Source organism: Opisthocomus hoazin, chromosome 2 (genome assembly GCF_030867145.1).
Source record: "Opisthocomus hoazin isolate bOpiHoa1 chromosome 2, bOpiHoa1.hap1, whole genome shotgun sequence".
Classification (NCBI taxonomy): Eukaryota; Metazoa; Chordata; class Aves; order Opisthocomiformes; family Opisthocomidae; genus Opisthocomus; species Opisthocomus hoazin.
In genome coordinates, this window is record NC_134415.1 from 27,777,147 (window position 1) to 27,798,344 (window position 21,198).

Sequence of the window (21,198 nt, forward strand, 5' to 3'; positions counted from 1 at the left end):
AAAAAGAGATGGAAGGAAAATTAATATATTAGTTGCAGTAGTAGTAACCGAGCAGTGTCACAGTCACTCACTGCAATATGTCTAAACATTCATAAATGTTTTATGCATCCTAAAATGCCATGTAAAAGGCATACGGCATCCCACTGAGGTTAATAAATGAATGAGGTGCCCTTGAAGGTTAATTTGCACAAACAAAAGGTCAAGGGACATCTTCAAAACAAAATATTGATTAAAGCAAGTTAAATGTTTTGACTTGAAGGAGACATGAAGGATTAAAAAGCAAAATACAGCAGTATGAATAAGAAAGGAACAGGAAAGAAAAAACACCACCCCCAGACACAAAGGAAATGGTAGAAAACATATCTGAATCAGCTAGTCATCTGCTAACAAGCTGTAAAGATTTCCAATGACAAGTTGTCACATTAGTTTAGTGAAACTGAAGCAGCACTTATCCCTTTTCCTGTGCTTAATCTCTCTGCGAGCTGCACAGAAACATGCTACCATGTTTAATAGGATTAGTTTAGTTCACTTTCTCCTCTCTGGAGGTTGTGCGGTTTTTTGTTGTTGGGTTTTGGGCTTTTTCCTTAATTTTTTAACAATTCTATTTCCATCAATACCAGGTTCTTGAATTAAACTGCAGAACCACCTACGTTGCATTCGCTGGCCAGGTTAAAGACATTTTCTTCCAAAGCTTTCCTTTTTGAAAGGAGGAGCCAGGGCAAAGGGAAGCAAGGAAAGGCTCTAAATTCATCAATTACACACATCAGGCACCCAGTTCTCCTCCTTCTCACACAAACTGATGATGCTTTATTGATATCAGTAGAGTTATTTTTAATTCGCATCAGCATAAGTAAGGGCAGAATCAGGCCTTTGTGGTTGTAGGGTGTTCTCCTTTTCATACTCCTTTAGAGTACCCAGACCTTCCCCACCCCTGAGAAACAAAAAAAAAAAAGAAAAAAGGAAAGAAAACCTGTTATGTGTTCGCAGCCCCGTTCGCTCATTTAGTTGGAACCGACACAGCAAGAAAAATGATCAAAGAAAAGGCAGTTTCAACAATATACCCCTGTCACATTCAATTTTGTTGTCAGACTCCAAAGGGACAGAGGAATCACCCATGGTCACGGGCACACTGCGAAAGTTTTCCTAAGTTTCTTGCGTCTGGTTTTCCCCGAAAGAAAGAACTGCAAGCACGGAAAGCTGTCAGCTTGCAGCAAACCTGTTCTATTCTGAGGCACCAAAATTTGGAGGAGGATTTATTTCTGATGGGACAAACCCTGCAGCTGAACACAGACCTGACAACCCCGCATCTGGAGGAGATGCAGTATTTTGACCTGAAGTTTGTGACACACACCAAGTGTTAGGCAGAGGGGCAGAAGAACCCACAGATCAGAGCACACCCAGGCTTTGAATCCAAACTTTGTGAACACAGGTTACCTTCTGCTGGGATCCAAGACACCCATAACTCAGAAAATAAACACTGTGACTACCTAATAATGTATTATTGACCAAGAAAAGAACCTGATGGCTACTGTACATTCTATCAACTACCAGAAAAAGGACCTGGGACTTCTACAGGAGTTTGAAGACAGACTGGAATCTACCACAGTTCACTAGCGGGCACCAGGCTTGCAGTTGGTTGGGGGACTGGGGGCAGCGAGGGACAGACAGAAACAGCCACACTCCCACCCATAGCAGCCAGAGGCTGCCCTGCCGCTGCTCGAGCCACCAGGCCCTGGAGAAGGCAGCGGGGACAGCTTAGCTCACTAAAAATTCTGACCGTGAACGGCTGGCACCGAGGGCTCCCAGACCCCTCGTGAGGGATAGAGATGTGGAGGAAGTAGAGCTTTTCCTCCAAAATTTGAGCGGTGGGTGGTGGGTTACTTTTGCTGCTGAGCTTTGAAACATCAACTTGCATTCCTCAAGAGGCTGCCTGTCCTCCAGGATTAAAAGAGAGTAAAAGGTCTGGAGCACTCGGTGCCCGACATGGCGGGCAAGTGGAAAGCGTGCATTTCATTCCAGTTGGCCTTACTGGTGTGGCGAGTCGCAGGGCCGGTGTGTTTAGACTTGAAAAAGCTGCAAGACACGGGGCTGGTGGAAGGAGCCCCGCCAGCAGCTGCAGAAAGGCGGCAGCGGGGCCGGGGGCAGGCGGAAGCCTGCGTGTGTGGAACCCGCGGCGGGGGCCAGGCTGGCCGCCGTGGCTCTGCCGAGCGACCCCGGGGACAGCGCTTCACTTCCAGCGCCTCAGTTTCTCTGTGGGGCAAAGCAACCGTGGCTGACATTAAGTCGAGCCCCGGTTGTGACGAGCTCAGTGTCAGCGGCATCCAGTTAGTTAGTTATCGGCGTTTGCACGATTCTGCTTCACCTCTACGCGTATCCCGCTGCCCTTTAAAAGCCAAAAAAACAAAAGGAAAGAATTCGAGCGAGCCATTCGCCCGCCAAATTTAGCCTATCTCCCCCTCCGTCTGGACACACTTCTGCGCCCCTGCTCCGCAGCCCCGGCAGCACTTACGGCTACAGCGGGAGGCTGGACCTGTCACCCCGGCACCAACAAGCCGGGAGCGAGCCCCCTCCCCCACCCCTCCGCGCCCGCGGGGCGTCCCGAAGCGCAGCGCAGCGCCGGCCGCCGTCGGGGCCGCCCCGGGCCCGTCGCTCCCCGCCGGCGGGGGGGACCCGGCGCCCCTATTTCGTAGAGGTGTCACGTTAGTCGCGGCGAAGCCGTCCCGGCGGGCAGCGGGCACCGGCGCTCGGGCTGAGGGACGAGAGCGGCGGCAGCAGCGCAGCGCGCCGGGACGGGCCCCGCCGCACCGGGGACCTGTCCTCACCCCGCGGCGCTGGCGTGCCCAGCGCCGGCCCCGGGACGGGCCTCGGACCCCGGCTGGCGAGGGCGCCCGGCCCTGCGGGGCTGCCCAGCCCGGCGAGGAGCGGGGCTCTCCCGCTGCGGCGGGGGTCGGGCAGGACAGCGGCGGAAGCGGCCCCGCGGCCCCTCGCGCTGCACCGGGGGCCGGGGCTGCCGCCCCGCGCGCCCCGACGTGCCGGGCTGTACGGCGGGTGTCACCGGCCGTGCCTCCTCCTGATCCGCCGGCCGGGGCAGCGGCGGGGAGATTTTTGTTTTTTTAAATTTATTGATTTTAACTCAGGATCAGCTTCCCAGCGGCGGCTCCGGCAGCGCGACGGGGCGGCTTCGGCCTGTCCCGAGCGGTTTCTTCGCGCCCCGCGGCGCGGGGTTTGTCACCTCACCCGTGCGCCGCGCACCCGCCCGCCTTCGCGACCCCGCTCCCCGCCGCGAAGGCAGCGCGGAGCCGGTCACGGACGGGGCCGGGCGCCGCGGCTCCCCTCCCGTCAGAGAGACCCGTAAGGCGGGGGGCGGGCAGGGGGCGAAGGGCCGCCAGCCCTCGCCCCGTCCGGCCTCCCCGCTCCACGCGTGGGTCCCGTTCCCGCCGGCCCCGCAGCCCCGAGGGGCGGGCGCGAACGGGCCCGGCCAAGGCAGCGCGGTCCTTACCTGCCGCCTCCCGCCCGCCCGCCCGCCCGCGCGTCCTGCCGCAGGGCGCGACTCCCTCTCCTCTCTCCTTTCCTCAGGGCGCTCCCCCGCCGCCGCCGAAGCCCGCGGCCCGGTGCCTGCGGGAGGCCTCGCCGCGCCGCGGGCAGCGGGCGGGGCAGGGGTGCGGACCCTCCCTGCGCGGAAATCCGCGCTCATTGCGGGACGAGGCGCGCCCGGACCCGCCGGGAAGAGCCGCTTGCGGATTGTGTTTCCCCCCCCGAGCTGTCCCGCCGGGGCCGGCCGGGACGGGGCCGTGCGGAGCGGGGCGGGGGTGGGCGCTGCGTTGTCGCCTTTCGTTGTCCGCCTCGCACGCGGGGCGCGGGGCCCGCTCCGCTTGAGGTCCGTGACCCGCGTGGGGGGGGGGGGGGATTGGGGAGGGGGCAGCGCGCGCGAGCGATGTCTCGCTTGCCCGCCGCGGTGCTTAACGCGTGACGGACGCGCGGGACGCCTCCCCGCGTGGAAAACTTCCCCGCGCGGGGCACCGCGGAGCATCCCTCGCGGCGAAGACTTCGTTCCTAAAAGTTTCTACCCCCACGTCCCCCGTGCGGGGCGGCTTTTGTCCGCCCCTCGCCCGTGCGCGGCGGCGGGTTGGGGGGGGCCGCCCCGTCGGGCCGCGGCTGCCGGCGCTCCCGCCCCGCGCCCGCCCGCCCGCCCGTCCGTCCGTCCGTCCCCCCCCACGCAGGTGCGCGGCCGCCGGCACCTTCCCGCGGGGGCGGGGCGGCCCCTCGCCCCCCACCTGCCCCCCCGCTCTCCCCTCTCCTCTCTCCCCGCTCCTGCCAAGTTCTCCCCGTCCCCCCCGTCCGTCCCAAGGAGCCTCCCGATTGGGCGCCGGGCCGGGCTCACGTCACTCCGAGCGTGACGTCTGGTCTTCCTGTTTCCTTCAGCTGTGTCTTAAAGTAAATCTTGTGGCGGTGCGGAGCGCTCGCTCGGCTCGGACAGCCCAGCCCAGCCCAGCCCAGCCCTGCCCCGCTCCGCGCACCGCACCGCACCGCACCGCTCCGCTCCGCCGCCTCCGCGGCCCCGCTGCCCTCCCGCGCGCCCTCGCCCTCCCTCTCCCCGCAGTCATCATCACTCGGCAGCGCGCGGGGCTCGCCGGTCCGCGGGCGCGCGTGTGTGCCGGGCGCGCGTGGCCGGTGCGTGTCCGCCTCCCCCGCCTTCCACCGGCGAACGCAAAAAAAAAAAACAAACCCACAGAAGGAGAGAGTCTCGGCGCCGCCGCACCGGGTGAGTACCCGCGCCCTCCCCGCGCGTCTCGGCCCGTGCGGTGCCTTTTTCCCCCCTGTTTCTTTCTTAATTTGCACTTGCTCGCGCTGCTTTAAATGGGCGGGGGGGGGGGGCGGGGGTGCGCGCGGGGGTGATGAAACCCCCGGCGAAACCCCCGCGACCGCCGCCACCGAACCTTGCGCTTCTTTCTGCAGGGGGCCGGACCGCGATGACTTTATCCGCGGGGCGGCTGTAACTCCCGAGCAGGGAACGCGGCGAGGACTCGCCGCCGCTCGCCGCCGCCTGCCCCGGGGCTGACGAGTAAGTGACCCGCTCCGCGTTCGGGGATCACCCCCCCGCCCCTCACATCCCCCCCCCGGCCCGGTCCCCTCCGCTCTCCCGGTTCTGGACCGCGGGCAGCTCGGCGGGGCCGGGGGGCGCAGCGAGCGCTCGGCTGCTTTTTGTTGTTCGCGGCGCCCGCCCGCCCCGTCCGCGCCGCGGTTCCGCATCCCCGCCCGGCTCCCGATCCCCGCCCCGCTCCCCGGAGCTCCCCGGCTCTTTGTCCGGTCCGTTGGGGCTCTGCCGGCCTCTTTTTTTTGTTTGTTTGTCGCTTCCCGATTTGCGTGTCGTTTGCATGTCGCGGCTTCTCCTTTCTCGCCCGAGCCGGGAAGGGCAGGGACTTTTTCATTCCCCTTCTCAGCCCGGCGGTTACTTTCTCGCTTTCGAGGGTCGGGACGAGCCGCGAGTGGCGGCAGCGCGTAGGAGACGGGGCTGGAGCGGCAGGTAGCGAGCGCGGGAGAGGAGGAGGAGACCGAGCGCCGGTGGCGGGGCCGGAGCCTTCATCTGGGCAAAGAGTGGGGTTATTGGTACTTTCTGCTTGTTTGGTCGTTGCTCGGCTTTTTCTTCGGGGAGGCGTTTAATTTTTTCCCCAGCCTGCCGTGGAGATCTCCCGTGGCTTTATTCACCTGCCGCTGGTGGGCTGCTGGGTGCCCCGGAGCGCTTTGCCGTGCGTCCGAAGGGAGCTGAAAGCGCAGGAGGGAGCGGTGCTGGGGGGGGGGGGCGGGGGGGCCGCTTTTGGGACGAGCGGCCCGGGATGGGGCGGGGAGGGGGGGGTGGCACCCCGAAAATGCGGGGCCCGACGGGAGCGGCCGGCCCGAGGGGCTCCCCGGCTCCGCGGGGGGGGTGGGGTGGGGGGTGTCAGGGCCGCGTCCGTGTGCCCCGTCCGTGGGAGCAGCGGGGGCGGAGGGTGTCAGCGCGGTGTCTGACAGGGGGGAGATGTCGGTCACGGCGGGCAGGGGAGGCGGCTGCAGACCAGAGCTGCGCTTGACTGTCGGGCAAAAGTTGCCAGGGCGAGCGCGGGTGTGGAAACCCACTGGTTTCCCGCAGGCCCTCACCGGGAACGCCATGGGGTTTTCTGGCTGGGTGGTGGGTGTCCCTCTAAACCCCTCACCCGGGGGCTGGGGACGGGCACGTGGAAGCCCACCCGCGCACCCGTGGCTGTCGCTCGGTGGCGGGAAGGTCCGGCTGGTGCCCGATGCGGGGCGCAGAAACGCGGCCGTGTCACCGCGAGGTGCGAAGGCTGGGGTGGTTTGTCACCTCCATCATCCGCGGAGGTCTGGCAGCGCGCGGGGTGAATGACGCGGAGGCAGTTCCCTTACTCCGAGGGTTGCATGTGGCACGTACCCTGCTTGCAGTTTTTTCTGCGAGTTGCCATCAATCACGTAAAGTTTATGGCCGCTGCAGCTCGTTTTGCATTTATTTTATCTGCTTTTTGTCCAGAGCTTGCCTCTAATGGCAATGTCACATATTGTGAAATGTTTATTAATACTCAAGGGCAGACAGAGTATCAACGTTTCATGAATTGATCCGTGATAAAAAGTACGATAGATATACTTTTTGCTAACAGCTGCCTATTAAATTGCTCTGTAAAGTATCTCACATTCGGTGAATGGCGCTGTCGGTATATACAGTTAACTTTCCTGCCAGTTGAACTCCGAGGCCTCCCAGCTTATATGACTTGTCTTTTTTATGATCCGTTGATAAATTAAGAGAGTCGTAGGAATGGACACATTTTGAAATTGAAGTTTAATTTGACTCAGGGCAGAACTGTGAATACTGCAATTCGTACTCTTTAAATCATGATTTATTCTGTCTCAAAGTGCAGCCTGAATAATAGATTAACTAATTCAAGAATTGTGATTTAACAGCATCATGTAGCCTGGAAAAAAGAAACCTTGGAAAACTTGGGCTGAGTTCGTAGTAGGAATCTTGCGAACGTTTCAGTCTTGTCTCTGCACAGAGACCATGTGAGTTATTTTCGTCACGATCGGTGAAATAACAAGAACGAAGCTGGCTTGAGAGGGGGAAAATGTTTTCAGTTTTCTACCTTGAGCAGCTCGATTTCTTTTTCTCGTTCAAAGAATCTGTTTCCTCGAGCAGTGCCGAGCACGGATACGTGATGGAGGGCTGTGCATCTCCCCAAAATAGAGGCCTGAACTAATGAGATGCCGCATCCCTCCCGTGAGTGAGCTCTGCCAGTTGTCCCCTGTAGTCGATGGGCACTGAGGATGATTGGCATTCGCGGGAATCGCTGAATACCTTGCTGGATTGGGCCCTGGGTGTCACCGGGTTCATAAAACGAGGGCGGCTTTTTTCTTTAAGGCTAGAGAGCAGGTAGCGTAATTTTGAGGTAAGTCAGGCTCTCGTTTATATTTCTTCTTACGGAGAGTTCCTAATAAAGTAGTTGTTGCTGAACAAGTAGTTGCTCATAATTTCTGCCTTGTTTCAAATTCTCTGGTTACGTGTCTCAGCGGAGGGAGGTGGATAACCCCGTCTCCCAAGAAAACTTGTGTCAGAGCCGTACAAAAAGGTAGCACTTTCTCCTTAGTGGCTGGCGTGATTTTAGCGCTGAACAGATCTGTGGTGAATAGATGTCATCTGTTCTTCGGACTGTAGCTGTGGTTGTGTGCGTGAAATGCTGTTGACTGGAATAATTTTCGTCCTGCGCTTCCTGGCTGATTCTGGCAAAGCCATACCCCGTGCAGCGCTTTAGGGTGAAAGATCTAAATATTTCTATTAGCAGAAGTGTGTTAGATTTCTGGTGTGGTGTTGGCATAACGGGCTGATGCGAAGGAGGCAGACGCTGGACCGAAGAAAGTAGTCGGCTTGTGAAAAGATAGGAACAATTTCAGCTCTATAAACTGATATCTTCTTGAATTAATCTATGAATATTCATCAAGTTCAGCACTTTGCTGCTGCATGTTCAGTGGCTGTTTAGGTTAGGCTACAGAGTGGCTGAGGAGGGTGAGTTAGAATTTACATCTCCTTTGCATCTCATAGGTGTGTGAATTAATCTAGGAGGAAATGATCAGCATCTTTGTAGATCAAGATGAGTTAACAAAATGGATTACAGAAGTTGATTTATTGGCAATGAGTGCGGTTAAATACCTGGCAGGTTCTAGCCAAAGGTTTGGTAACAGTAACTCTTGGATACCTAGAAATTAATCTGTTTCCAGTTAAAATGTCGATGCAGATTAAATAGGTATGAAATAAACCCATGTCTGTAGCTGCTGTGCTGTTAAGAGGTTATCCGTAGCTACATTTGAATTGTATCTCCTTAAACAAAAGTTTTGAAATTAAATTTGTGAAGAAATACTGCAGCGTCTGTTTATGGATGGACTTGGAAAGCGCTGAGGCCCTTGGTATGATTTTTAATTACATGGGCATGGAAAACGTTCGGTTTCTGAGAAAGCCGCCTAGTGCGAGTTGAGGCTGGAGATGTGGAGGGTGAATTTGACATTAGCGACGCTTGGCATGCGAGGAGTATCGAAAGTGACGTGTAAAGCAAATGTAACCTTCGCAAATTTAAAACTCTGTAACTCAGAAAGAAATGCTGCTTCTGAAGATATCTGCGCAGATCTTGACAACCTAAGCTAGCTTTCTAACTGCGTGTTTCTGGATAGCTGTGCGGAGTCATTAGATGTATGAAATAACAGTTCTGAGGCAATGTGCAGCCAAAGTGCTGGTACTACATAAAGGACACAAACTTACTACTTAATTTTTTTCACCCCAGGAGTTCCTTATTTATCCAGTACTAATCTAATCAGTCTCGAAGTCTGCCTGTCGTGGCTGGGATTTTGCATCCCGCTGTACGTGCCAGTCCACTTCCCTTGAGGTGTGAATTGGTTTTGGTCCTCCGAGACCGAAATATTAACCGGCCGTTCAGTGCCCGTTCTGTCTTGTTGGGCTAAAGTAGAACTATTTCTCATATTTAAGCTGAAAGGCGCGTAAGCCTTAAAGCTGGCAGTCTGTAGGCTCGGGATAACACTAGGGCAAATGGGAGATGTTGCTTAATACCCAGGTTAAGCGTACGATAACTCGGATGCTTTCAGCTTCGAGCGAGGGAAGGAGGAGGCATCGCTCCGGAGCACCTCCTGCCGCGTGTCCACGGTGGCAGGAATGGGCTGGCAAGCAGCTGCTGGTACGGGGGACTCGGGGGGAGGAAAATGGATGCTGGGGAGGAAGGATGCGTGGCAATGACCTTCCAACCTGGCGCAGGACAGCCTGTTTCCTGAGCTGCTGACTCAAGGGTACAGCAAGCCCTCCCCATGCGTGTCCTTGGTTGGGATTGGGCAAGAGAGAGGGAAACGGTGGCCAGGCACCTCAAATTTGCTGGGAAGTGTGCAAAACTTGAAACCTGACATGGGTTTTTTTGGTGTGAGTCTGGGAACTTACTGCTGGATCTCAATCAAGCATAGCTTGACTGGAGAAAAGGAAGGAAGAGCGTGAAGGTTCTCGGTGTTGGTGGTTGGTTTGGCTTTTTTCCTATTGGCAAGTATTATCTTTGCGGAGAATGCCTTTAGAATATCTTACGAGCAGTAAGCAAGAGCTCTTTCGGTTATCTTACAATTAGGGTATATCGCTTTCAGATGAACACCACTAGACTGAAAGGTCAACCTTGACCCTGATTTATTCCGTGTCGGTATCGCCTGCTAAAAACTCCAACGGTGGTCGCCCCTTTCCACCCCCTGAGGACTTGGCCGTCTATTGACAAAAACAACCCTTCAGAAATCCCAAGTCCTCGGATTTTTTTTAGGTGAAGACCTAATTGTAAGAGCCTGATTCTGCCTGCTGAAAAATTCTATTTGCATTAGTTGAGAGAAAGCAGGAGACGGTCTTTCACGACACGTACTGCCAAGCAGGGCCTGATCCTACCCCTCGCAAGTAACAGGATTTTGGTGTCCCTGGACTCCAGGGGAGCTCCTTGCAGGGTGGGATGCTACCTGGTGTGCGGGTGGTAGAACAGGGGCCCCTGCCACAGAACTCCTTGTTATTTTATTGTTGTTGTGAGGTCTCCAAACTTCGCTCGCTTAATGTGCTTCTTGATAAGGAATGATCTCTGAAGGCAGTGTCCTGATAACAGTGTAAGGCTTTGGATTCTCTGTCTGGATTCATGACTTTTTTTTTTTTAATTTTTATCATTCTTTGCTTTCCTGTATGCAAGGAGCCAGTAACGTAAACAAACATCACGTCCCTTGCATAACTGTCTCTGACACCAAATCTCTGAAAATTCGTTTAGTACATCCAGAATATGTGGGCAAAGGCTGCAGAATAAGCATCATGTTTCGAAGTATTAAAAGCGCTTTTTTTTTTATCCTGATTGCAAACTAAGCATTGACTACTGTCTTGATTTTACAGATTATTTCATGCTGAAATTATGCCTATTTGCATGGATAGTCATTCTTTAAAACTAGCCACAGATGCAGTCCTAGGGAGCACGTAGATGTTTTTACAGGTGAACCGAAAGAGATGGGAGCAATTCCAAAAAGTCTGCATGCTGCCTTTGGCAATATACCCTGTTATTGTGAAGATTGTGCTCTGTTAAGCAAATGTAAAGTTTAATATTAGATAAGCGTAGGATGAAAAATATTTTAATTTTCCTCAGTGTTAAATTTTAAGGAACAGGAAAGAGTGTCTAGTGCCTTATGTGCAGTGTGAGTTGAGCATCACTAGTTAATAAGTCACAAATTATGTCAAGAGCCTTTTACAAAATGCAAGGAAGTGTGTTATCTTTTTATGCTGTGTTCCTGGGAAACAATGAGAGTTCATATAAAGAGAAGGTATCTTCCTTTCTCATGCAGCTGATTGATGTCATTTCTTTCATCTTTCCATATTTTTTCTTGTCTCTTCTGCATGTCACAGGAAATAAGATTCTGTGTATCCAAAATATTACATGTAATAAGGGCTTCATTGGGCATTTGACATACTGTTCTTGGAGATTTTTCTAAAGCAGAGAGATGTGACACTGAACGTGCCTTGTTTCTGCTATGCAAAAAATTTAACGTCGTGTATTTTAGTGTGTGAAGTACAGAATCTTCAGCCCTTGGTAGCGGGGCTTGCTTGGAGAATAGAAGTTAAGAAAAGGGAAGGAATGTGTGGGGAATTCAAAACACTGTTGTGGCTGGTCACTGGTACATGCGAGGCTGTGTTAACGAACTACATTTTGGCCTTTATTTGATCACATCTCTGTAAATATTATAATCCCAACCACAAAATATTTTAATGCATTTATTTTTGTTTTGCTGAATAAATGTTTCCCTAATGATTTAAGAGAATTTCCCCCCCCCAGTGTAAGCCTAAATGCATCTATGATTTCTTTGCCTTTCACATGCACACATACTATCCTGCCTACGACGAAGTGAAAGTTGTTGTTTTGACCTTCGAATGTTTATTTACCAATTTTATCTCTCTTTAAAAAGCAAAACTACAATTACGGTTTTTACATCGCAATTGAATTTTTTTAATCCAAATTTTATACAATTTCTTGTTTTAACAATAAATCTTAAATAAGGAGTACTTTCATCTTCTTTTGTAACATGTATCTCAATGCCCTAAATTTAATCAATTGGTTGTCAGAGGCTGTGTTCTTCTAATCTACTCTTTCTTCTGAAGATAAACAGTATCATTTTAGGCATTTGTGCAAGAGAATCATATTACTGGTGCTTAAGCAGTTTTTGCTTTTTTAAATCTTAATCCATCTTAAACCAGTGGAGCAGAAATATTTAAAAATGTTTCATTTCAAGCAGAGTGCATAATAAATTGCAATAATTGTAATGTGCCATAAATCCCAGAGCCTATGCATTTTGCATTTTATTCAGGATTGAGGTCAGGAAATTTGGAGAAATTTAAAGAAAATGATTCATCAGTCCTTTTGTTCTGTTGGCCAGGGTCCCAGGATTCTTGAGCTGAGCCCAGCTGACAAGCTTTTGAAGATGGCACAATAACAGTCCAGTGATGCCTGACCATGACAGCACAGCCCTCTTAAGCAGGCAAACCAAGAGAAGAAGAGTTGACATTGGAGTGAAAAGGACGGTAGGGACAGCATCTGCATTTTTTGCAAAGGCAAGAGCAACGTTTTTTAGTGCCATGAATCCCCAAGGTTCAGAGCAGGATGTCGAGTATTCAGTGGTGCAGCATGCAGATGGGGAAAAGTCAAATGTACTCCGCAAGCTGCTGAAGAGGGCGAACTCGTATGAAGATGCCATGATGCCTTTTCCAGGAGCAACCATAATTTCCCAGCTGTTGAAAAATAACATGAACAAAAATGGTGGCACGGAGCCCAGTTTCCAAGCCAGCGGTCTCTCTAGTACAGGCTCAGAAGTACATCAGGAGGATGTATGCAGCAACTCTTCAAGAGACAGCCCCCAAGAGTGTCTTTCCCCTTTTGGCAGGCCGACTATGAGCCAGTTTGATGTGGATCGGTTATGCGACGAGCACCTGAGAGCTAAACGCGCCCGGGTTGAGAATATAATTCGGGGTATGAGCCATTCCCCCAGCGTGGCATTAAGGGGCAATGAAAATGAAAGAGAAATAGCTCCGCAGTCCGTGAGTCCCCGAGAAAGTTACAGAGAAAACAAACGCAAGCAAAAGCTGCCACAACAGCAGCAGCAGAGTTTCCAGCAGCTGGTTTCGGCGAGGAAAGAGCAGAAGCGAGAGGAGCGCAGACAGCTGAAGCAGCAGCTGGAGGACATGCAGAAGCAGCTGCGCCAGCTGCAGGAGAAGTTCTACCAGATCTACGACAGCACCGACTCCGAAAATGATGAAGATGGCAACCTGTCCGAAGACAGCATGCGCTCCGAAACCATGGATGCGAGGGCCGGCGACTCCGTCAGCAGGTCGGACAACGAGATGTGCGAGCTGGACCCGGGGCAGTTCATCGACCGGGCACGGGCCCTCATCCGGGAGCAGGAGATCGCAGAGAACAAGCCGAAAAGAGAAGGTCCCAAGGAGAAGGAGCAAGGGCCAAACACCTTCCACCCCGAAGGCAAGCATTTGGCCGAAACGCTGAAGCAGGAGCTGAACACCGCCATGTCGCAAGTTGTGGACACGGTGGTCAAGGTTTTCTCGTCCAAGCCCTCCCGCCAGCTTCCTCAGGTCTTCCCACCTCTCCAGATCCCGCAGGCGAGGTTCGCCGTCAACGGGGAGAACCACAACTTCCACACGGCCAACCAGCGTTTGCAGTGCTTCGGGGACGTCATCATTCCCAACCCCCTCGACACCTTCGGCAGCGTCCCCATGCCTGGCGCCACCGACCAAACCGAGGCGCTGCCCCTCGTTGTCCGCAAGAACTCCTCCGACCAGTCTGCCTCGGCCCCGCCGGCCGGCGGCCACCACGCCTCCCTGCACCAGTCTCCGCTCTCGGCCACCGCCGGCTTCTCCACCTCCTCGTTCCGCCACCCCTTCCCGCTGCCCCTCATGGCCTACCCCTTCCAGAGCCCTCTGGGTGCCCCCTCGGCCTCCTTCCCGGGGAAGGACCGCGCCTCCCCCGAGTCCCTCGACCTCACCCGGGAGACCACCAGCCTGAGGACCAAGATGTCGTCGCACCACATGAACCACCACCCCTGCTCGCCCGCCCACCCCCCCAGCGCCGCTGAGGGCCTCTCCTTGTCCCTGATAAAGTCCGAGTGTGGCGACCTGCAAGACATGTCCGAAATCTCGCCCTACTCGGGAAGTGCAATATCCTTTTCGAAAGACGAGCGCTAACGCGGCGGCCGGCGGGAGACGACGGGGTGGCCGTGCCCGTGCTGCGGGAGCGGGGCGCTGGCGGGGGAGCGGGCGGACGGCTTGGCGAGGCCAAGTGAAGCGCTGGGTGTTGGCTCACGGCGCTCCTTCGGCAATGGCGTTCGCCTAAAAAAGCCGCCAGGCCTCCCAAGAGTCTTTTAGACCGTCCCGCGGGGTCAGAAAGCAAGCTGAGCCCGTGACCTGGGTGCCGGTGGGTTTCTCTGGGCTGGTGCGTCCTTCCCCAGGTCGGGGGGTGATCGAGGAGGCATTGCCCTCGGCCGAAAACCGTTCAAGCCACGGCTGCCTCCTTTCCCTCCCCTGCCAGGCCAACACGCGACCTGCGTTAATGGTGTCGTGGCTACCACGGCACGGCCATCACGAGCCTTCGGCTCGCAAGTGCATAAGGCAAATGAAGCACAAAAGACACAGGTACTGATATATTCAGGCTGCATCAAGTTCTTTCCCCCACCCAGAGGTCTGTTCCTCAGCCCTTGTGCAGCTGCCTGCTATGCATGATTAACCTCTGTTCAGCCATACACAGAAATCTTTTGTCCTAACATACACAAAGCAAATTATTTTGGAAAGCTAGAGAGAACAATTAAATATAAAACTTCAGCTGTGTTAAATTTACAGAACACTTCACCTGCTTAAAAAAAACGATGGTAAAAAAAAAATCTCGTTTTAGCTCAATAGCAGGCTTTAGTTAGGGAAAAAAATACATCTCTGCCTTTATTTAGGCATATCCAGCCATAGTCATGATCTTTTTCCCCCCCCCTTGGAAACTAGTACTAGATTGTTTTACAATTTTTTTTTCTTTTTTACCAAGAACACCTCCCACTCCTTGCATCTTTTCCCCTAATGCGTTTTTTGGTCAAAAGATTTTTCTTCCAAGTACAGTCGTACTAGAAGTGAATAAAATACCATGTCTGCCTGATGCTAAAATTGAGGATTTTGAGTAAAGAGTGGATGAACATTTTATCCCAGCTCCAAGACCCCAGTAGAAGGCAATAGTGCAAGCACAGAGCCTTAGATGCAGCTAATTTCATTCCCCACCTGATGCGACTGAGCGACTCTGCCCCTCTCTGAGTGATGGTAGCGACGCTGAGGGGCATCATGTGAAGCTGGATGCATCAGGATATGCCCCATCACTGTGTATATTCTAGGTGATTAATAACTGGTGGTTTTAGACTGATTTAACCACATTTTATGTAGACGTGTTAAATCCTTAGGAGGGGGCTGGCAGGGCTTGAGACCCACTGGTTGTCTGGGCTTCCCATCCCTCCCATGGCAGCGGGCACCACTGGGACGAAGGCAGGTACTGGAGATCTGGAGCCCATCACCACCAGTCGCTGATCTAACTTAGGTCAAGCTTGAGTCAAGAATTGCTGCTGTCTGACCTGTATGAATAGTCCCATTTCTCGAGGGGGAAGCGTTTCCAGTTTGAAAGCACCTTCCTTAGCTGTTGGTGTTTTCAAGAGCCAGCTGGTAGTGGACATGATGTTTGAGGGACCTCGCTCTTGAGTGAGGATCTCTCTGCTGCATTGGTAGCAGGGAAATCTTCACCATATGCATTGTAGGGCAAACCAGAGGAGTCGGTCTAAATCCAGCATCACTTGCAGTTACTGCCAGCTGCTTTTGGAGATCCAAACCGAAGATCTTTCCTGTGTGTAGAAATGCAAGCTGTGATGCTCGGAGGGCGGTCCTGAGGTCAACAGGAGTGGCAGCCAAGGGCAAGACTCAGGCCGGAGCAATTAAGTCATTTCTACCAAACAGTACAGTGGCATACTAATTGTTTTTGTATAAAAGTAGTTCTCCCAACCCGGGAGAGGAGTGAGCAGAGGTGAAAAATGTCGAGCGTGTGAACCAGGAGTAGTTCTGGGGCTGCACGTGATCCTCTCCACCCGTGGAGCACCTCTCCCTTGCCTCTGCTGTGTCCCCCCCCTTTCTCCTGCTCAGTCTCACTGGCGGTCGCCTGCGGAGCTTCTTGCTTCTGCTGAAGCAGGGGTGTGAGATCCCCACCACTCCCAGGCTCAGCATCGGGGGGCACACCGAGTGGAGTGACTCCTTGCCCCACTGCTTCCCCTGCCACCGTGAAAGTGCTCTGACTTTCCCACCTAGACACTATTGCAGGCTGCAGTTTGATCTGGGTTTGGATTTATTAAATGACGCTTCTACACAACGTGTATTCTGGTGTATGGCTTGGCTGTGGGGATGGATTGGCTTTTTTCTAGCAGTGGCTCATTTCTCCACGTAGCTTGCAGTTTACAGGGAAGGGCGCAGTATGGAGCTTGGTTTGTTTGTGGCCAATTCTGTTGTGGTGCTTTTATTTTACATGGTTGAATGTGCATGTATAAGGAGTATATGTCTTGAGAGAAGCAGATCTTTCTTACCTGCAGAAAGCAACATCTGTTTTCATGGACAATACAGCCAGGATGAGAACATGAGACTAGCAGATACAGCCAAGTTCAAGTTTTAGTAGTAGGCTAAAACACCGAACCAGCCTGGGTTTTGGCGGTTTTTGTTTGTTTTTGTTCTTTGTTGGGTTTTTTTTGTGGTGTTTTTTTTTAACCAACGCCTGTAAAATGTATCTGATCATTCTTGGCTGAATTGCAGAAGGAAATGGTTAATGTTTGTGTATGTTGCTGAACAAGATAAGATGCACCTGCAGCATGAATTCCCATCTTAGTCATGAATGCAGTCTGTATCTTTGCAAACTAATCTGTTTAATCAAATATTAAGTTTTATTCAAATTCCAAAAGAAACAGACAGTGAATTGTTTTTCTGCACGGTCTTCCTTTGTCAGGCATCCTCTTTGCATCTCAAGAAAAATAGCCTTGTTCAGTCCCCAAACATTTGCATGGATCAGAATTGAAGCACAACAGTAGTTTGTGTGCTGTGAAGACGTGTGTAAAGGTGAAGAAGTTTAGCGTGCTCTCCCTGGCAGGAGGGCTTTAAAACATTAGTGAAACTTTCTGCAATTTATTTATTTTTAAACAGAATTCCAATCCAACTGGAATGAGTTTCCCAGTCCCAATATGTGAAAGCTGTAATTAGTGAATTACAACATTTTTGAAATTAGGAGTTATTACATCTGACTAGAATTAAACTAATTAAATTTGTTAAAAAATGAGCGTTTGTACAGAAAGCTGGAGAACTCCGTGCTGTTGATAAAACCTGGGCGGTGAACGAATGCTTTCCAGCCAGCCCGTTCTCTGAAGGGTCTGGAAGATGCTCGGAGATGCAGCCGTTTGGAGCTTTGCTGAATAAAAGCACCTGAGGTGTAACTTAAGGAGCAGCTTGGCCTTGCTAGAGCAGATTTTTTTTTTACCTGATACAGCCTTTTCTTCCCTCTTTTCCTTCAGCTCAGTACATGTGTGGGCTAGTAAAGCCTGTCAGAGCATTTGTGGGAGCTCAGGCTGAGAGTAACAGGAGTGAAGGATCATCGCTGAAAAAACATTTTTTCGAAAGAGGAACGTTACCTGGGAGGATTGAAATGCAAATGAACCAAATGCTGTGCAGTGCCACCTCTGTGCTTCTCCAGCTGAAACTCACGAGAGCGGGTATATATTTTGTTCCCAGTCCTTCCCTTCCTATTTCTCAGCGTTTTGCCTTTCTGCACTGCTGCGTGAGGTGAGGCCGGGCTGCGCTGTGTAAACGCACAGCGCCGAGACGCTCAGGTTGTTTGAATACCGCTTTAGGTTCAGCTGCAGTACACTGTTCCTCTGATCTTTTATGTTCCTGAGCAGATGTCTTTCATTAATTTATGGATTTATCATCTTTTCTTTCTCTCTCTTTTTTTTTTCCTTTCTTTTTTTTTTTTTTTTCTTTTTTTACACCTGGCAGCTGGCTCAAGTTTCAGCAGTTATTGTCTATTTTGCATTACCCATAGAATTGAATGTCATCTGTCTTCACAAAGCTATGGCTAAGAGAATTGAGGCGAGCCACACGAGCTGCTGGGACAGAGCTTGTTTGCGTTCCATTCGGCACCCCTCCTCCCTTTACCTCCTTAATATTTATTTGTGCTCGTTTTCTTTCCTGGCCTTGAATGGGGCTTAGCTCGTGTTCGGTACAGCTGTATGTTTACTGAATCTATTTCATCATGAGTCATTGTGCGTGTGTAAGTATCCTGGAAACAGCTAGTGCTTTCTTGGAAGAACAGTTGCTTTTCAGCCCAAGCACTTAAAAAGGAAATTAAGCAATTGGTCAGTTCAGTTTTTTTCTGAAATAACCGTGGGTTATCTAATTCTTAGCTCTTAAGTCTGTCATTAACTATTTTTTGCTAGATATTACAGAACATATCCTTTATCATGGTAAAGCGTTAACCTTAGGATCAAGATACACAGATTTGTTGCATATTTGATATCGCTTTAAGGCTGCCAAGTGCTTAAGAACAAGTATAATTTTAATAAAAAATGGGTTTCTGGGAATTTGAGTCTCAGAACATCTTTTAATACATGTTTCATTCAATATCAATATCCTCTGGCATTAGAGCAGAAAATATTTAAAAATCCTAAATGCAGAAGGAATCCAAATGCTTAGACAACTGTCTAATATGCTTAAATCCAGCAAATGAGAGCTTTTTTTTGAAAGTTTAAGTCTGTCTTTGAGCTTGCATTGAAAGAGAATATACGCCAAACCCGATATTAGCATGTTGTCAGCGTCAGAGGAATTGCAAATTAAGGAGACTTAGGAATTTTTTTTCTTTTACTTATTGGAGTTCCCCTTTGGACCCCGATTTTCCTGAAAGGATCGCATAACAAAGTGGATTTCTGGCGTAGAAGTTTGATTTGTCTAAAACTCTTATCACTAAGCAATAGGTGACAGCTTGCTACTATTATTTCACTTACGTATTTTGACAGATGGCACTGCAGAGTGTAATGCTCTTTTAGACTTCTCTATCAGTCTAATGGAGGTAACTGGAGGTTCTTTCAACTCTTCTCTTGGCACAAGAAGTATGTCAGTCATAAATTATCTTCTTTGTAATCATTAAGCATCTAAAACAAAATGCAAGTTCAGCTGAGCCGTTTTCCGTGTACTTCCAGATGATAAGGGGTTTTTAAACTAATATTGTCAATGACTTCTTTTTTTTAAATGCTACATTTTTCCAATGAGAAAATGAACCTTGTAACCAAAATAAAGGGTTTCAGCAGATTTCATGAATTAGAGAAGAAGGAATTCTGCTGAAAAAGACTAGCTAATCGTTAGTAGCCTGTTGGCAAAAATTAGTCTGGGTTTCCCGTCTCGAGGCCTGGAATGAGATGTTCCGTGCTGACGTGCGCACGGCCGTGAGGGGGAAGAGGCACCTTGGCTGCAGCGCATCTGTCAACTGGGTTGACCTTCCCCCCACCATAAGGTGTGAACGGAGTGAAATTTTCAACAATTGTGTTTAGGAGAAACAGTCCTTAGAGAAGCTTCTGGGAAGAACCCTTAATTGACCTTGTGGGAGCCACATTGATTTTCTCCACGTGCATCTTCATTTCTGATAAATTATAAAGCCATTAATTTGCTGAGGAAATGGCAGGGCCAGCCTGCGGCACAGATGTGACCAGAGCCGTCCTAGCACGCAGTACACAAAAGAGAGCCAAGAAGCTGGGAGAAAAATCAGCAAGCCGAGATTGTTATGGTTAGCTTCACATTCCCTTGGGAACTCTTTTAGTTGCTTCTGTTTACAGATCTAAAAGGCAATGATGTTGCCAGGATAAATAGGCTGCCTTATAGGGTAAGTGGCCATTTATTGATCTGCTAGCCTGCGTTTATCGATTGGTTAACCCCAAATACATCTTCGTTCTCCGAGGAGTTAACTGTGTAAATCGGGAGGCGACAAGTTTGTGGCGGGGGGGATCGAGCGGCAGAGGGGCTCTGCCTCTTACAAACTGCGCTTTGATTTGCACGGCAGCCACTGGAGCAGAGCAACAGCGGGATTAGGGGGAGTTACTCAAGGTGTTGAAATCTATCGACACAAGTGAAACGGGCGAAACGTACTGCCTGTATAAAACATTGCTCAGCGTGATAACGCGCCTCCGACTGTCTCGCATGCGTTAGCTTTATCTCATGCAAGCGGCACAACGCTGAGAGAAAAGAAACTTTAGCTGGCATTGCAAAGGGGAGGGAGGAAAAGCTTCCGATAAGTTTTCTGCGGCACATGCTTCGTGCATTTGTTTCCTTAGCAACAAGTGAACATACATACGGTACACAAGCCGTAAACTTGCAAGGTTCACGAGACCCAGCACCAAAACTGATAGGGAATCCGGGGTTTAAGTTGCGTGGCCTCGCATCCCTCGTTTAGCTGTTTTGCGGAAAATTGCAGCGCAGCGATTTAAATGTTAACATTTTCTCCTGTAGTCCGGGAAACTGTAGAGTATTGAAGGGGGCACTTTGCTAGCTCTATATGCTCAGAAACAGCTTTCTCAAGAAAAGCATTTTCCTTTACTAATTCAATCCTACATGCAGGAAGGCTTGTCACCGAATCACTTGAAAAAGGCCAAGCTCATGTTCTTTTACACCCGGTACCCAAGTTCCAATATGCTGAAAACCTACTTCTCAGATGTAAAGGTAAGAAAATCTCTTCTTCCTCCCCCCTCCCTCCCCACCTTACTGCATGCTGTATTTGCTCATGAAATGCTATCATGTTATATGGGAGATTAATAATATTTCTGGGTACACAAAGGTTGCAGCTGACTTTATTCACTTGTTCTTCCTGTTGAGGTGTACCCTGCTCATGCCTAGGTGAGGAAAGGGGATGGTTTTAAATTAAAAATAAAAAAATCATTGACATTTTAGAGCAAAGTCAGAATAATTATTACAGTAAATGAAACAGTTTTCATTATATGTGTCCTATTAGAAAAAGAGATTTCTGTGGTGGTAGAAATGTACTTCCAAGAACATTTTGGAGCAGTTCTCAAGTGCTCCCTTATTGTTTCATTTCAGTGGGTTTCCTCATATTTGTGCTTACATAAGCAGAGTGTAGAATCCCTTTCTTTCTGTCAAAAAGAAACAGTACATTGAAATTCTCCATGCAGAAGCTGCTTAAAAACAAAAGTGATGATTGTCTCTTATTTACAACTTAATTTGTTGTTGATGCAGAGTACACTGAGCATAAGGAGGATGAATAAAGTGACAGATTCAGGCCACATTATTCAAATGAGGATATGAAAGCTGTCGACATACAGCTGCATCCTCCCTCATTCTACAGAATATTAGGACCTCCTGATTTTTTTTCTAAAAGTAATTGTTCCTTCATATCAACTTGATTTTGTGTTAATCATCTAAGTTTTTTAGAAAAAAAACACATAGATTGGGTTTTAATGATTATAATGGCATACATGGTGTCATTATCTAAGTAACTTTATAAACATTACATTAGCTTAAATTAGTTTGTTACATTCCCCCCTCCCGAA

At 50.5% G+C, this 21,198-nt stretch overlaps 1 protein-coding gene across 3 annotated transcripts in view; it reads left to right on the top strand.

Moving 5' to 3' along the window:
- The first annotated feature begins 4,496 nt into the window (after positions 1-4,496).
- Positions 4,497-21,198, top strand: part of PROX1 (prospero homeobox 1) — a 49,471-nt gene continuing 32,769 nt past the window's right edge. For 2 of the 3 annotated variants that reach the window (XM_075412983.1, XM_075412985.1), the window contains exons 1-4: positions 4,497-4,762; positions 4,957-5,062; positions 11,968-13,756; positions 20,246-20,353. In XM_075412983.1, coding sequence (XP_075269098.1) covers positions 12,035-13,756; positions 20,246-20,353 — 1,830 coding nt within the window. In that variant the 5' untranslated portion in view covers positions 4,497-4,762; positions 4,957-5,062; positions 11,968-12,034. The remainder of the gene's footprint in view (positions 4,763-4,956; positions 5,063-11,967; positions 13,757-20,245; positions 20,354-21,198) is intronic. The other variant, XM_075412984.1, reaches the window with a different exon arrangement.